Source organism: Pogona vitticeps, chromosome 4 (assembly GCF_051106095.1).
Source record: "Pogona vitticeps strain Pit_001003342236 chromosome 4, PviZW2.1, whole genome shotgun sequence".
Classification (NCBI taxonomy): domain Eukaryota; kingdom Metazoa; phylum Chordata; class Lepidosauria; order Squamata; family Agamidae; genus Pogona; species Pogona vitticeps.
This window is the reverse complement of record NC_135786.1, coordinates 179,443,350-179,458,084: the sequence shown is the minus strand read 5'-3', so window position 1 is coordinate 179,458,084 and position 14,735 is coordinate 179,443,350. Positions and strand designations below refer to the sequence as shown.

Genomic DNA, 14,735 nt, shown 5'->3' with positions numbered 1-14,735 from the left:
AAGGGGCGGGGGCGGGGGCGGGCCCTGCGAGCTCGGGACGCCTCTCTGCCGCTTGATTGGCCGCTCAGCGCTTCTGCGCTTGGAGCGCGGCGAGACGGGGCGGCCGTCGGGCAAGTGGGACGGGGGGGGGGCGAGCGAGCGTTGCCGAACTCTCGTGGCGGAGGGCGAGGATGTGGCGGACTTGGCCTCGGTTCTTGCAGCGTGCCCAGGGCTCCGCATAATCAAGTCCGATGTACATTGGTTCTCCGACGGGGCGTTCTGGTTAGAAATGCTAGGCGGGGACTCGGGAGGCCCAGGTTCTAATCGTGCCCCCCCCCCGGGTATAATATTCGTGGGGTGACCTTGGAACAGCGAAGCTCAGTCCCCTCCTGCCTAACCCAGCAATGGCATTGTGAGGGTTTGGGGAAAGGAGGAGAGTTAAGCACACCACCTTGATCCCATGGGGGGGGGAAACGCGCCTTTTAAAAAGTAATTAAATAAGAGGTCAGCTCAATGCATGGAATGCTATGCTAACAGAATTCAGTAACTCCTTTTGAACGAAGTAAACCGTGTTGATGCATGATTAGGATCAAACAAAGTACTGTACAAGGCAGATCAGTGCCAGTCCTACCATTAGGCAGAGGGGGGGGGGGAGGGAGAGACAGATTGGGAAAGTCTCTCTCTCTCTCATAAATGAAGAGAGGGAAGGTGAAGCACCCATGCAAGCTTATTCAGAACATTTTAACGTGAAGTGTTCTATCCAGCCAGGCTATGATTTATATTTCAGAAAATACAGAGAATAATAAGTACAAAGTATGCAGAGAAGAAAAATTCCACACACAAAGTATGCAAAAGTTTAAAAATTAGACATGATTTTATTGAACATAATGCTACCCTAATAAGTAATTTTCGACAGTACTTTCAGTTTAATAATAATCTTGGTTGAATTCTGTTTCTATAGAGATCCTCGATGTTTAGCAGCTGGCAAAGTTGATGTAAGGGTAACTCCATAAGTTGAACTTAGTTGTTTCAAACACCTTTCATACCGAGTATTCATTTTTATGGCTTCTTGAAGAGCATATTTTAAATCTTCTATTTCATCAAAAAAATCCTGAAAAGGAATTATGCACAAGGCCTCTTCGTTAAACTGCACTTCTGAATCTCAAAATTTATTTCTTTTATTGACCATGGAAATAATCAATTAAAAACCAAGGTTTGCAAACAAAGAAAATATTAATTTTAATTTGGATCCAAATATTAATTTCTAGGAGATCCACAGTTTTCACCTTTATTAACAAAAGCTTCTGTCATCTACAGTTTTTGGTTTGTTTTTTGGCAAAGGCAGAAAAACAGCACCAAATATGATTTCTATAGGCCATTGTCTGATTAAAAGTATCAGAATTTGGAACACAGATACCTGAGGTACCAGAAGCACAAAATAAGATTCTGGATCAAAGAGAATATTTTTATCCCAGATTTTTTCCATGTGCAACTAGAATCTTTCTGCATTACTTCACACTAGAGTGTTCGCGGTGAACAGATAGGCGGGGTATAAATGGAATAAATAAATAAATAAATTACCTTGTCTAAAGCAGCAATTTCATTTCTCAACATTCTTCTTTCTTTCGATATAGTTTCATTTTCCATCTTCAGACGCTGAATCTCAACAAGCAACTGGTCTATAGCATAAGAAAGAAAAACTTCCTTTCAAGTTAAGAGCTCACTAAAGAACAAAATCCTGTTACCTTTCATACCTTTTAAAATGTGATTATATCTTCAGGCAAATCACTTTTTTCTCTTCTTACAAAATCCTGTTTTGAAAAAGCACAGCCAGTATGAAGTCTTGTACACCTACTGTAGAAATTGTTTCAGATATGATTTTACTGCCAACCTACAATTCAGTTCTTTTATCTGCTGAAACTGTTAAATCACTTCAGAGTTTGGTTTTAAGAATCCATATGACTAGCAGGGGAAGTACAACTGAGGGGTGGAAGCATATAAAAACCTCATCCTGTATGCAGAGGTATGTATAATTTACACAGCATAGTTAAAGAGTACTCATGGTACTGTCATGTTATTTTAATCCAGCAAATCCTCTGAGGAGTGTACAGATTTCTTTCTCACCTCCATTTATCCTCACTACCTCTTTGTGAGGTAGATTAAGCTAAGAGAGAGCAACAGGCCAAGGTCACCCGTTAAGCCTCACAGGGAAAGCAAGGATTTGTACCTGCGTCTCCCTAGTCTGGGAGGTGGTGGTGCTGCGGGTTAAACCGCAGAAGCCTCTGTGCTGCAAGGTCAGAAGACCAGCCGTCCTAAGATTGAATCCATGCGACGGAATGAGCTCCCGTCACTTGTTCCAGCTCCTGCCAACCTAGCAGTTTGAAAGCATGTAAATGCAAGTAGATAAATAGGTACCACCACGATGGGAAGGTCACGCTGGCCACGTGACCACAGAAACTCTACGGACAAACGCTGGCTCTATGGCTTGGAGACGGGGATGAGCACCGTGCCCTAGAGTCGGACATGATTGGACTAAATGTCAAGGGGAACCTTTACCTCCGTAGTCTAATTTGGCACTAACCACTATACAACACTAGTGGCTTTACTTAACAATAGCTTGAACAATAAGCTTTCATGGTACAATAATTTTGATGTTCTGAATAAAGGAATAATAGAAAAGACAAGGCTTAAAGTACAATGTTTTTTTACAAGTTGTAGTCGTGTGCTTAACATCCTTAATTGCTGAACTTTCAATTTTAAAAAATCTTAGTTTTTTTATATAGTGCACACCTCACACTTATGTGAGAACCCAAGTTCAGACCCTTTCAAGGCACATCAACAGAAATAAATTATATACAGTACAGGTCAAAGAAAATCATGGCTTCTAAAGGCATACAGGTAGGTGTGATGCTCCTTCTTCTCGTCCCCACCCCAGCGTGTGAGAAGCAGATATGAAACTTTATTGGGTTCAAGCCCAATGACTTATATATCAAAAGGCATGAGAAGAGAAACATGTTATTACCTAAATATTTGCAAGAACAGCTCCCCTTCTTTTTACACATGCATTTATGAGATGAAACTTTTCTTTTCAACTGAACTGTTTTGTTCTTTGCTGGAATCTTGCTTTCCAATGCCATCACTTTTTGTTTTGCTAACCGAAGCTGATGTTCCAGTTCATTAATTTTAGCCTTCAAGAGAACAGGGGGAAAAAGAATTTTGATGAGAAAATTAGATTAATACCATTTTAAGCATACTTAGAAATATGCTTTGTGCATCAGTTCAAGGGTTAATAAGTATTACATCAGAATTTATGGAAAAAAGTGAAAAACAGCAGGAATCCTAGGTAAATTAAAAGATGAAATGTTTAGTGTAGAAATTAGAAATGTCATTCACACAATATGTCAGACATTGCCTAATATTAAAGATTTGTCAGCCAATCAGTGCTTAGCCAGACAAATGAACTTCTGCAAGTATAAATGCATACATCACTGAACCACAGCTAACTAGAACAATTCCACACATACTGTAAAAGAGAGACAGCAAAAACTATCTGTACAACAAAACTGCATGCAACCCCAACCCAATAAACACAGTGCACAAATACGGATACAGGGCATACTTGGGAGTACAGCTATTGCAGTCAATAAAACTTAAATTAGTAATGTGTTCAAAAATTCAATTTGGCCAATACTGTATCTTCTTGTGAAACTGCACCAGTATATGAGCAGTGACAGCAGAAGCAGATTGCCACTAGCTGAAGAGTTCCTTTTCCAATTTTGGGGTGCACACAACTCATGCACAAGGAGAAGTCTCACATATGCCACAACTGAGAAAGAAGCTTTCCAACTAGCTGCAATCTGCCCCTCCTAGTTGCATCATTCCCACTGCAGCAGTGGAGCCTTGCAAAATATTGGCCATTATTTCAATGGAAGTGTTACAATTCCAACTAAGAGTATGATCAGACATATAGGATTGTGCTTGACTACACAGGAAAGTGTTACTTAACAGAGAGCACTCTCCCTTAAAGTGACCCTTTCATTCATGCTAGAGTCACTCCAGCCCAGCTCTGAAAAAGTAGCTAAGACCAAAACATCTGGATTGAGACCCACATTGGTTCGTGATTCCCTGTATGTTGTCTGATTGCCAGAAAATAGCTTGAACTGGACTATGCTGCAAGGGGTCCAAAACATATTTGATTGCTCCCTGGATCTTAATCCAACCCTGTAATTTTAAAGCAGATCTTTAAAAATATAGGCCAGAAGCCTACTGGTGATCTCATCAAGTTTGTGTAACTTGCCACAGTGCAACAGTGTAATTTAAAAGGCACCAGGGTGCACCTTGGTCACATACTTGATCATGCACGCAGCTGTGAAACTAGAATGCACCCTGGCACCTCTTTAACAAGCCACATTTAGCTGTAGCATGTTATGTGAAGCTTATAGAAAACATATATAGGATTAGAGCCATTCTTTTCTGTTATGTGCATTAGGTCACCTCAGACTTACTATGACCCAATTAATTAATGACCTCCCAAAGGTGCTGTCATTAACAGCCTTGCTCAGGCCTCACAAACTAAAGGCCATAACTTCCTTTGAATAAGTCCCTCTTATTATGTCAAATTACATTACAAAACTTACAGAAAGTGTCGCAATTGTTTCACTTTGTCCTTGGTTTATTTTTACTTCTTTATTGTACCTTTTCTGCAAATTGTTGTACATCTGGAGTACCCTGGAAAAAGAAAACATGCAAGATTCAGCAAGAATAAGGGTTTCCTAACATAAATACTTGTTGAAACATGATGAAAAAATAGAAGGTATTTAGCAATTGTGTTGGTGGATTCCACATGCTCTACCTAAAGGTCTCTTTTGCTTGATTCCATTTCAGAAAAACTAGGTACAATATGTAAATTAGGCAGTTTAGCGGGCACAATGCCTGAGGAAAATCAAGCAGAGCTTGATAAAACTAAAGGCTGATTGGAAGCAACCTCAGTAAGAGAGAAGGACCAGCAATCCTGGGTGTGTTGCTATTGGCATGCCAGCACTAGTCACATTTCCAGCTGGAGCTGGACTGAAATATGTCTGTAACCTCCCACATTATAGTTCTGCCTGAGTGGAGGGGGATATGGATGCAAGAGAAGCAGATGGCAAAAGTCAGTTCCATACTTGAGGATTTTGTGATGCAGTAGCCTAGTTAATGACAGCAAGGTTAATTGTTTGTTGGAAGAAAATGTTGCTCTTTCCAGCAGTAATTTTAAAGAAATTACCCAAAACATCAAAGTTGATACAAACTGCTACATTTACAATCCAGAAAATGGAGATGGGTTGTGTTTGATATCTCAGACATACTTCAATACTATGCTCACTTTACATGTGAGTACCTCTTGCTGAACATATGTAGTTACTCTCTATGGGTAGATATGCATGGGATGAGGTATGTAATAAGGACAAGCATTTTACTATTTCTGCAAAGCTTACCGAGCATTTTTCTTTACTATTTCATCTTCCTTCTGGTTAATCCCATCTGTCTGAACCAGCACACTAAATTAAACAAATACATTGACTTAGAATCTCTTTCCCCATGTGAGCAGATTTTATTAATGTAATAATATATTTTGCCTAATCATCCCCAGAAGTTGAAAAGGGAATCAAGTTCCACTGTTTCATCCTTCAAAAAAAAAAAGGATACATCAATCTATACAGAAACACTTTTGCAAAGTTCACAATAGGAAAATGTGAAAGAAAATCACTCATTAAATTACAGTACCTTTTCCCATTGCAAATTGCACATAAACTCTCATTGAGACAGTTTAAATGCATTTAGACTATATAAATCAATAATTTTGTTCAATTATTTCACCTGAATGCAGATTGTACTACAACCTCAAGCTCAGTATACAAGCTAATAGAGCATTCCCACTTAGGGCAGCCACCCTAAGCACACAGTTTTCCTGAGAATGAGGGGTCAATTAGACAAGCATATAGCTCTATATTTGGTTCACTTTTGGTACAGTTTTCCAGTGACCCCATGTATTTTAAATAAGAACAATATATCCTGCCCCTTCTGTAAGCTGTTCTGCTCCTTTCTGGCATAGAGCTAGAACTGCAGTTTATCAGATGTGATTGGGAGTGTTCCTAATTGTTCTATTCTACAATCTATGTGGTTGCTTTATTTGCTCCCAAAATAGAGTTGTGGGCAGCATTCTCTTTGGTGACAATCCTGTGATGGATGCAGTGGATTGTAACAGTAGAAAGGACAACAACAAAACCCTATCTATTTTCCTCTTCTCATTTTTTTTCAAATTGACACAGCAACTACAGTGGGGTCTTGACTTACAGACGGCTTGACTTACAGACTTTTTGAGTTACAGACTTCTCTGGCCGCAAAATTTAGGTTTGACTTGCAGACTGAGATTTGACTTACAGACCAGAAAAACAAAAAACAAAATGGAACAAAAACGGCCTGTTACGGGATTAATCGGTTTTTAATGCACTGTAGGTCAATGGAGACTTGACTTACAGACTTTTTGACTTGAGAACCGCCTTCCAATACGGATTAAGTTCTCAAGTCAAGACCCCACTGTATTGCAGACATAAGGGAATATCCATACTAGTTTGATATATTGCTGTAGCACTATGCCACTTACTAAATTAAACACACACAAAAGGGAAAGTCACTGTAGCCTGCAGAATGGCATCTGCAACACAAAAGGTGGGGAAATGAGTAGGGGCATCAATCATCAAAAGGAGGAGAAATTGGAGTGATCTGAAGTGCTGTCTAGATCCTTCTCATGGGAGAAGAAATGGATCATTATGATATAAAACAGATCACAAGAAAGATAAGAACCTCTTAAATGCAATCCAGATCACTCTAAATTCCTCTGTTTAGTCATACCATAAATTCTATTTAGCATACTGGATGAAGTTATTAATAAACAGGCATATGATTGCCCAGTGTGTTCCCCTACACATTCTCTGTGAATACGAATACAACCCGGAAAAAGATGAAGTAAGTCCAGAGATGGGAAAAATTTTGGCTTTCTAGTTATTTTAGCAAGTCCAGCAGGCCTTACAAGGGACTATGGAAGTTGTAGTCCATTACATCTGGGGAATCAAAGGTCTCTCAACCCTAAACAAGCCACAAATATCCCTTCTGTCAGAATATTAAAATAATATATCCCAATACATCACAGTTCATCACTGCATACTACTAGTTTTGCATATGTTATATTTTCCTAGTTACAACTCATGGTATGTTCTAGTTCCATACACTACAGTATTTTAAAATGTTTCAAGATTTACAGCGCTACAATCTGTACAAGTGTTAAACTTTTGTAAGACTAGCAGAATACACAAAAAATGTTTGGTCTATCAAACTGATCATCACAAGAAAGCTGTGCTGGAAATTGATACACACATTGTCTCACAATGATATGTAAATGTTTTAACATCCCAAAATAAACACGAAGAACAATTTAAAAAAAAATTGGATTCACATTCCATTTAAGCTAATGTAGAATGACCCACCAAGCTTCTAATTTAGTTCAGACCTAGTATTACTTAGCTGGGTTACTAATGAGACTAAAAAAGCATAAAAGATAACCATTCTGCATACAAACCTGACCTCTGGTTGGAATCTTGGAAAATTATGAAACATTTATATACAATGTAATTCACTCTTACTCTCTCTTTGTGACAGGGGAGACAATGAACTTCTTTTCTTCATGCAGCTGTTCTTGTAACTTTATAAAATCACTTTCCAGCTGCTTATTTTTTAAGCGTGCATGCCTCAGCTTTTTAAGCAGCAGCTGATTTTCTTGATTGAGCTGGAAGAACAAAATATTTTTTTCATAGATTTAGAAATGTGCATATTTACTTCCAAATGAAGTTTAGTCAAATCAGAAGTTTATTAGGTCAGACAGAAAGTCAGTCTTGTCCAGCATTCGATTTCCACAACAGCCAACTAAACAGGAAAATAGGGTGAACCAAACTGTACCTAAAGTAAACCAAATACAGTACTATAGTGAGCTATATTGCGGACTGCCAACAACTAACCGTTGGGAGGCTTAAGTCTTTCAGACCCATGGAAAAACCACATACAAAGTTAGGAAACTAAAAGGTAAAAGGTAAAGATTCCCCTTGACAATTTTTGTCCAGTCGTGTCCGACCCTAGGGGGCAGCGCTCATCCCGCTCTTCAAGCCATAGAGCCAGCGTTTGACCGAAGACAATCTTTCCGTGGTCACATGGCCAGTGTGATTTAGACACGGAACGCTGTTTACCTTCCCAGAGATGGTACCTATTTATCTACTCACATTTGCATGCTTTCGAACCGCTAGGTTGGCGGGAGCTGGGACAAGCGACAGGCGCTCACTCCGTCGCATGGATTCGATCTTACAACTGCTTGGTCTTCTGACCCTGCAGCACAGGCTTCTGCGGTTTAGCCCACAGCGCCACCACGTTCCCTGTAGTACTGTAGTTTCCTACAGTACTACAAAAATTTGACAATTTGAGAAAATCTGGCAGGTCAGATTAGAAAGTTAAGGAAAAAAAAGATAATACTCTGTACATGTTTCAGTGCATAAGACATATTGATATGGATACAATTCTTAATTCAGCCCCAGAATTTTAGGTTCCCTATGCTGTACACTCTTTCATGGAAATAATAAAGGATGCATTAAAGTAATCCAAAATATTCAGCCTCAGATTAGCAAATCGGTTGCTGTGGGGTGAGTTCTGCATTTTACAACTGGCACCCAGCTGGGGCCATATGACTGCTCTACTCCAGGTAAGAGTAGGTGACATTTTCGAGACCCCGGGCGAGCCAAGGAAGCTGAAGCCAAGCAGCGACGGGGGCGACTCTGCTGCCATGGCCTTGAGGCGAGTCACAGGAGTCCACCTGCTAACAGCAGCGCTGCCCACGCCCGCCGCCTCGTGCCACTCACTTGGAGGCACCTGTGAACTGAGGGCAAAGCCATTCGCTTCCCTTCCACCGCTTCCCACACTGAACGGAAACCAAACATCCGAGGGCAGGGTTACGTGGCTCACCCACGCCCCCGAGGGAACAATGCAACCAATGAAACTGAGGGGGCGGAGCCTGACAGCCCATCCAAACCAGGAACTCTCAAAGCCTTGAAGTTTAACGCCTCAAGCCATAAACCTCTTTTCTAAGACCAGTTCACAATGCACGGGAAAGCCCCAAAATGGGCTGTCCAAAGCAGCGCCTGTCTGGTTTCCTTTAACCCGTCTGAGCCTACGACGTTCTATCGGCAGCGGGGAGTCAAAAGCGGATTGAACCATTTCTGTTGCATTCAAATGATATTTTGCAGCTGTGCTTCTTCACAGGGACGGTCCAAGCTCTTAATCCGTGGACAGTAGAGGGGGAATATTATTTTTTGAAAAAGAAAGGCGAATAGAACTAACTCGGTGAGCTCATCACTAGGCGATTTAGGTCCCCTATCAAACATCCGCTTCTTGTTTGCCATGGTGACTGGGTGTTAGTTACGCTTGGGGCCTAAAATTGTTTTGTGCCCTGGCGGAGAAATGTAATAATAAAGGATTACCTAGGCTGACTTTTGGGATGAATGTCAGTTTCCTTCAAGTATCGTTAAACCCTTGCAAGAGTTACCATCCACATTCATACTTATAGAATTAAATACCAGCATGTTACAATCGTAATTATGTGTGTCTGTGATATTAAGTCAGTTTAATACTCTGTGTTTCCCCAAAAATAAGACAGGGTCTTACATAAATTTTTAGGGCTTATTTTCAGGGGATATTTTTTTTCCATGTACAACAATCTACATTTATTCAAACACAGTCGTATCATTTTCTTCTGGTTGCTGCACAGTGGTGGAGGCCAGGATTTCACTCAACGGGGGGCTTATTTTGGGGCAGGGCTTATATTACAAGCATACTGAAAAATCACAGTAGAGCAGGCCTGGGCAAAGTGCGGCCCGTGGGCCACATACAGCCCATGAACCGCTCTGTCCAGCCCGCTGGTCATCGCTCCAGTCCAGCCTGATAATGCAAAAAACCTCTTTAGTATTTGTGAAGATTAACGAGTTTAAAATAAAAACAATCATAACATCCCTGTTTCATTTTAAAATAAAAGCAAGCATAACATAACTATCATTTTATTTTTAAGTAAAGTTGGTGCGGCCCCCAAACACAGTTAAGATTTTTTATGTGCCCCCCATAGAAATTAATTGCCCACTAGGGCTTATTTTCAGGTTACATCTTGTTTTCGGGTTAACAGGTTTTTTCTTTATGGCTGAATACATCATCTCCAGGCACTGCCGTCTTTACTTAAATAGGTTGCCCAGACATGTTTTTATAACCTTCATGATCGCTAACGTCAGGTATGTGGTTAATTAATTTGTTTAATTTATTTGAAATAATTTATTACCTTTTTAATATTTCATTTTATTGTCTCTTTTCCAGTCCTCTAGCCACTGTTGAGTTCTCCAAACTTGCTGGCATATTGAAAGTAGCACCTTAACAGCGTCATCTTTTAAGATTTTAAATAGTTCAACTGGAATGCCATCACCTCCACTGGCCTTGCTGTTAGCCAAGCTTTCTAAGGCCCACTTGACTTCACTCTCCAGGATGCTCAAGGTCAGCCACCGCATTATCTGGGTTGTCCGGGATACCCAAATCTTTCTGGTATAATTCCTCTGTGTATATTTGCCACCTCTTCTTGATGTCTTCTGCTTCTGTTAGGTCCCTCCCATTTTTGTCCTTTATCATATCCATCTTTGCACAAAATGTTCCTCTGACATCTCCAATTTTCCTGAACAGATCTCTGGTTTTTCCTTTTCTACTATTTTCCTCTATTTCTTTGTATTGTTCATTTAAGAAGGCCCTCTTGTCTCTCCTTGCTATTTTTTGGAAGTCTGCATTCAATTTTCTGTGACTTTCCCTATCTCCCTTGCATTTTGTTTCCCTTCTCTTCTTTGCTATTTGAAGGCCTCGTTGGACAGCCACTTTGCTTTCTTGCATTTCCTTTTCTTTGGGATGGTTTTTGTTGCTGCCTCCTCTAAAATGTTATGAGCCTCTATCCAAAGTTCTTCAGGCACTGTGTTCACCAAATCGAGTTCCTTAAATCTGTTCTTCACTTCCACTGTGTACATATTTATAAGGGATTTGGTTTAGATTATACCTGACTAGCCCTGTGGTTTTTCTCTTCAGTTTAATCTTGAACTTTGCTATAAGAAGCTGATGATCAGAGCCACAATCAGCTCCAGGTCTTGTTTTTGCTGACTGTATAGAGCTTCTCCATCTCTGGCTGCAGAGAATATAATCAATCTGATTTCAGTATTGCCCATCTGGTGATTTCCATGTGTAGTCTCTTGTGTTGTTGGAAAAGAGTGTTTGTGATGACCAGCTTGTTCTCTTGACAAAACTCTATTAGCCATTGCCCTGCTTCATTTTGAATAAACTTGGATTCCCTAACATAGCCCATAACTATTTTTTAAAAACCCTTATAACAGCTTTTTTAGAAAATTGCTCTTACCAGGCTTTGATGTTCTGTAGCACTCTCAAAGCCTTCATCTGGAGCCTCTTCCAACATCTGCTCCTCAGGACTATCGTCATCCCCCTCAGTGCCCGGTGTTGCCAGTACACAGCCATCCAAATGGTACTGCCGTTTTCGGGGTCTCTCCGGTTGACTTCTGCAAAGCTCCTTTTAACCCTTGTTCACAATTGCATTCAAGATCATCATCTTCATCATCACCCCACATAAGGGTGCAGGCCGGCTTTCTTGTGCTTTTCGGCTTCTGCTTGGTCTTCACGGTAAATACGGATAGTTCTTCTGCAGACTTGCATTTTCTTCTTAGCTTTTCTTGGTCTTCAGGCAGTCTCCCCCTGAGCCTTATAGGGGGTCCTAAGGGACACAGGGGCTTGGAAAAACCCACAAGCCCATAGTAGTAGCCTTTGGGGTGCAAACACCTTTTGGGTTTCTCAGTATCCTTTTGGCTTGTCTCAGGAATTTGGTTTTCCTTGTCCACCATCATCTCCAAGACTCGCCAGTCTCTACAAAGAATGGTCAGCGCACACAGAACTCTCCAAAACCACTGCTGTGGCGTTTCAGCAAACACTGTGGAATTACCCAGGAGGCTTAAGAGCATGCCAGGGCATGCCCTACAGCCGCCCCTTTTATAGCCAATCTCCTCCAGCCTCTCCCTATTGGCCTACAGGGCTGCGGGGGCGACACTTCCCTTCAGGGGGCCAATCCTGAGGCCAAGCTCTCATCACGGGGGACCCTGGACACTAGGAAAATCCCTATAGGGTCACGGTGACCGCCACAACCCCTTACGTCATCCCTCAACCCTCCCCTTCTGCCGGTTGGGGTTGTAGTTGTGTTTTTGACTACTGTTAGTTGCCCAAAATAGTGCTTAGGCACTACTACAGCAGGTACAAATGAAATTATTAAAATAAAATAAAATAAATAAATAAAGACTGCAGCCTTAAATAGCCAAATCTGTTATTATTGCCCTTGAGCAAGTATGGAATTATCTTTTTTTTTACCTTTATCTTTCTTCTTTAGTTTTCAGAATAAAGTAACTTCATTTAATTTCCATTTTATTTCGTATTGAATTATTTCACGTCAAAAGGGTATGTTGCATATTTATATAATTCTTTTTGATACATTGGTAGCTAAAGAGGTTGCAGTGAAGGAGATTTAGTCATGCACAATGGTATATTTTGTCCAGTGCAGAGTGTGTAAGATGAGGGAAGCAAATCATTGCCTGAGGATCACTGCATTGATTTCAGCTTTAAAATACTCCACCTTTCTGTGACCCCGAGAGTCTAAACAAACAAAGTCTGTTGACTGCAAGCAGCACACAACGCACACACACGCACGTGCACGCTCTCACACACACACATATACACACACACTCACTGCCATTTATTTGTTCATCACAGCAGTTTAGCACAGGAAGTTGCTGTGAATATTGTGTCAGTTAGAATAAGATGTATGTCAGTAATGATTTCAGTCATTTGGAAGAAAAGACATTGTTTCCTTCAAAATATCTTTACTTCAATTAGAATACAAAAATATTAACCATGTATTCTCCAGAAAATAAAAATTGCAGAGGCACGCATGGAGTGTATCTGAAAAAGATTTTTCACAAACATAATGATGCATTTGATGAGCAAAAGTGTCTCAGTAATTCTATTCTATATTTGGGGTGGGGAGATGCTATATTTGGGGGTAGGGAGACAGTTCAGCAAGATTCCCTCAAATATAAGCCTACCGGAGATTAACCACTATTTGCTACAATCATCTTTGTTGGTTGTTGTGGGTTTTTTGGGCTCTTTGGCCATGTTCTGAAGTTTGTTCTTCCTAATGTTTCGCCAGTCTCTGTGGCCGACATCTTCAGACGACAGCACTGAGCACAGAGCACAGAGTGCTGTCCTCTGAAAATGCCGGCCACAGAGACTGGCGAAACGTTAGGAAGAACAAACTTCAGAACACGGCCAAAGAGCCTGAAAAACCCACAACAACCATTAGATCTCAGCCGTGAAAGCCTTTGCGAATGCAGTCATCTTTGTTCTTCACCTGCCCTTTTTCTCTGTGCCCACGAAGGGAGAAGGTGCTGATTTTTCTGTGTGTTGTGGCCACTGTTGTTAGGATACACAAACCTAAGTGTGTCAACACTGCAAACATGAGATATTAGGCTGCTTTTTCTGCCTTCTCCATTTAAAAAAAATTGAGAAAGTGATGGGAAAACAGGAGCCTAACAAATTAAAAACAGTGTGTCTGCCAGAAATTACTGACAAGAAAATTAAATATTGTTTGATGTATATATTGATAGCAGCTAGGTCAAAAATGGAAAAGTGAAGACGTACCTACAATGGAGGAGCTCCTGAAGAAGCTGTTGAACATTATAGAACCGGATTCACTATCAGAAGCGCTACGAGATCAACCAAGAGACTATGCAAAACAAAGTTGGAACTTAATACATGCTTGGGCCCAGGGTCAGACTTGAAGATAGGGCAAAATGATTGATGGGCTTTGTCTTTTTTAGTTTTTTTTCTTTTTTTCAATGCTCTCTGGAGTTTGGGAAAGCTGGAATGTAATGAGGTCTGAATCCCTGGCCTCAAAGGGGGGGAGGGTTTGGAGTATCTGTACTGCATTTTAGATATGTGTTTGTAGTTGAAATAAAATCATTTAAAAAAACAACAATGTGTCTGGAACTACAATATAATCCTGCCAATTGCAAGGAAAGCCGTATCTTGAATTACTTTCAAGGTCAGATCTAACTCTGGAAGCCCAGGTGGACTTGGTGGCCAGGAACGCCTTCCTTCAGCTGCGGAAATTATACCATTTATGGCCCTACCTGAATGAGCAGAGTCTCATGACAGTTACGCAGGCACTGGTAACATCCCGTATAGATTACTGCAACTGGTTCAGAATCAAGCTGTGCAGCTGGCGAGTGGTGGGACCTCTAGGGAACACATCAGGCCAAATATGTTCAAATTACATTGTCTATCAGTCACTGCCCAAGCCCAATTCAAAGTGCTTGTTTTGACGTATAAACACCAACCCTGGATTTCAGTCAGACTCTGGTCAAGGTGAGGTTTTTTTCATTAACAGTTTTAAATAACAAACAGAGATCTGAGAAATGAAATTATGAAATGCTGTAGTTATGAAAGCCTGAATTAGAGGTTATGAAATCCAGATTAGGGCACAGTCCAATAAGTAGGAAACACCTGTATTTCAGAGTGAACTAAAGTGATGCATAATAATTGTTAGT

General features: G+C 40.7%; 1 protein-coding gene across 3 annotated transcripts; it reads right to left on the bottom strand.

Annotated features, from left to right (window-relative positions):
* Positions 1–830: 830 nt before the first annotated feature.
* Positions 831–9,157, bottom strand: LOC110078905 (uncharacterized). 3 transcript variants are annotated; one of them, XM_020793513.3, is made up of 7 exons: positions 8,919–9,155; positions 7,659–7,801; positions 5,454–5,516; positions 4,617–4,707; positions 3,002–3,167; positions 1,561–1,658; positions 831–1,090 (listed from the first exon to the last, which is right to left on the bottom strand). In XM_020793513.3, exons 1-7 carry the CDS (start codon positions 8,994–8,996, stop codon positions 935–937), a joined length of 795 nt encoding a protein of 264 aa, XP_020649172.3. In that variant the 5' UTR covers positions 8,997–9,155; the 3' UTR covers positions 831–934. The 3 variants fall into 3 exon arrangements, with proteins under 3 accessions (XP_020649172.3, XP_078247643.1, XP_020649175.3); XM_078391517.1 differs by lacking the exon at positions 7,659–7,801 and having other exon boundaries at positions 8,919–9,157; XM_020793516.3 differs by lacking the exon at positions 5,454–5,516 and having other exon boundaries at positions 8,919–9,130.
* Between the last annotated feature and the right edge of the window lie 5,578 nt (positions 9,158–14,735).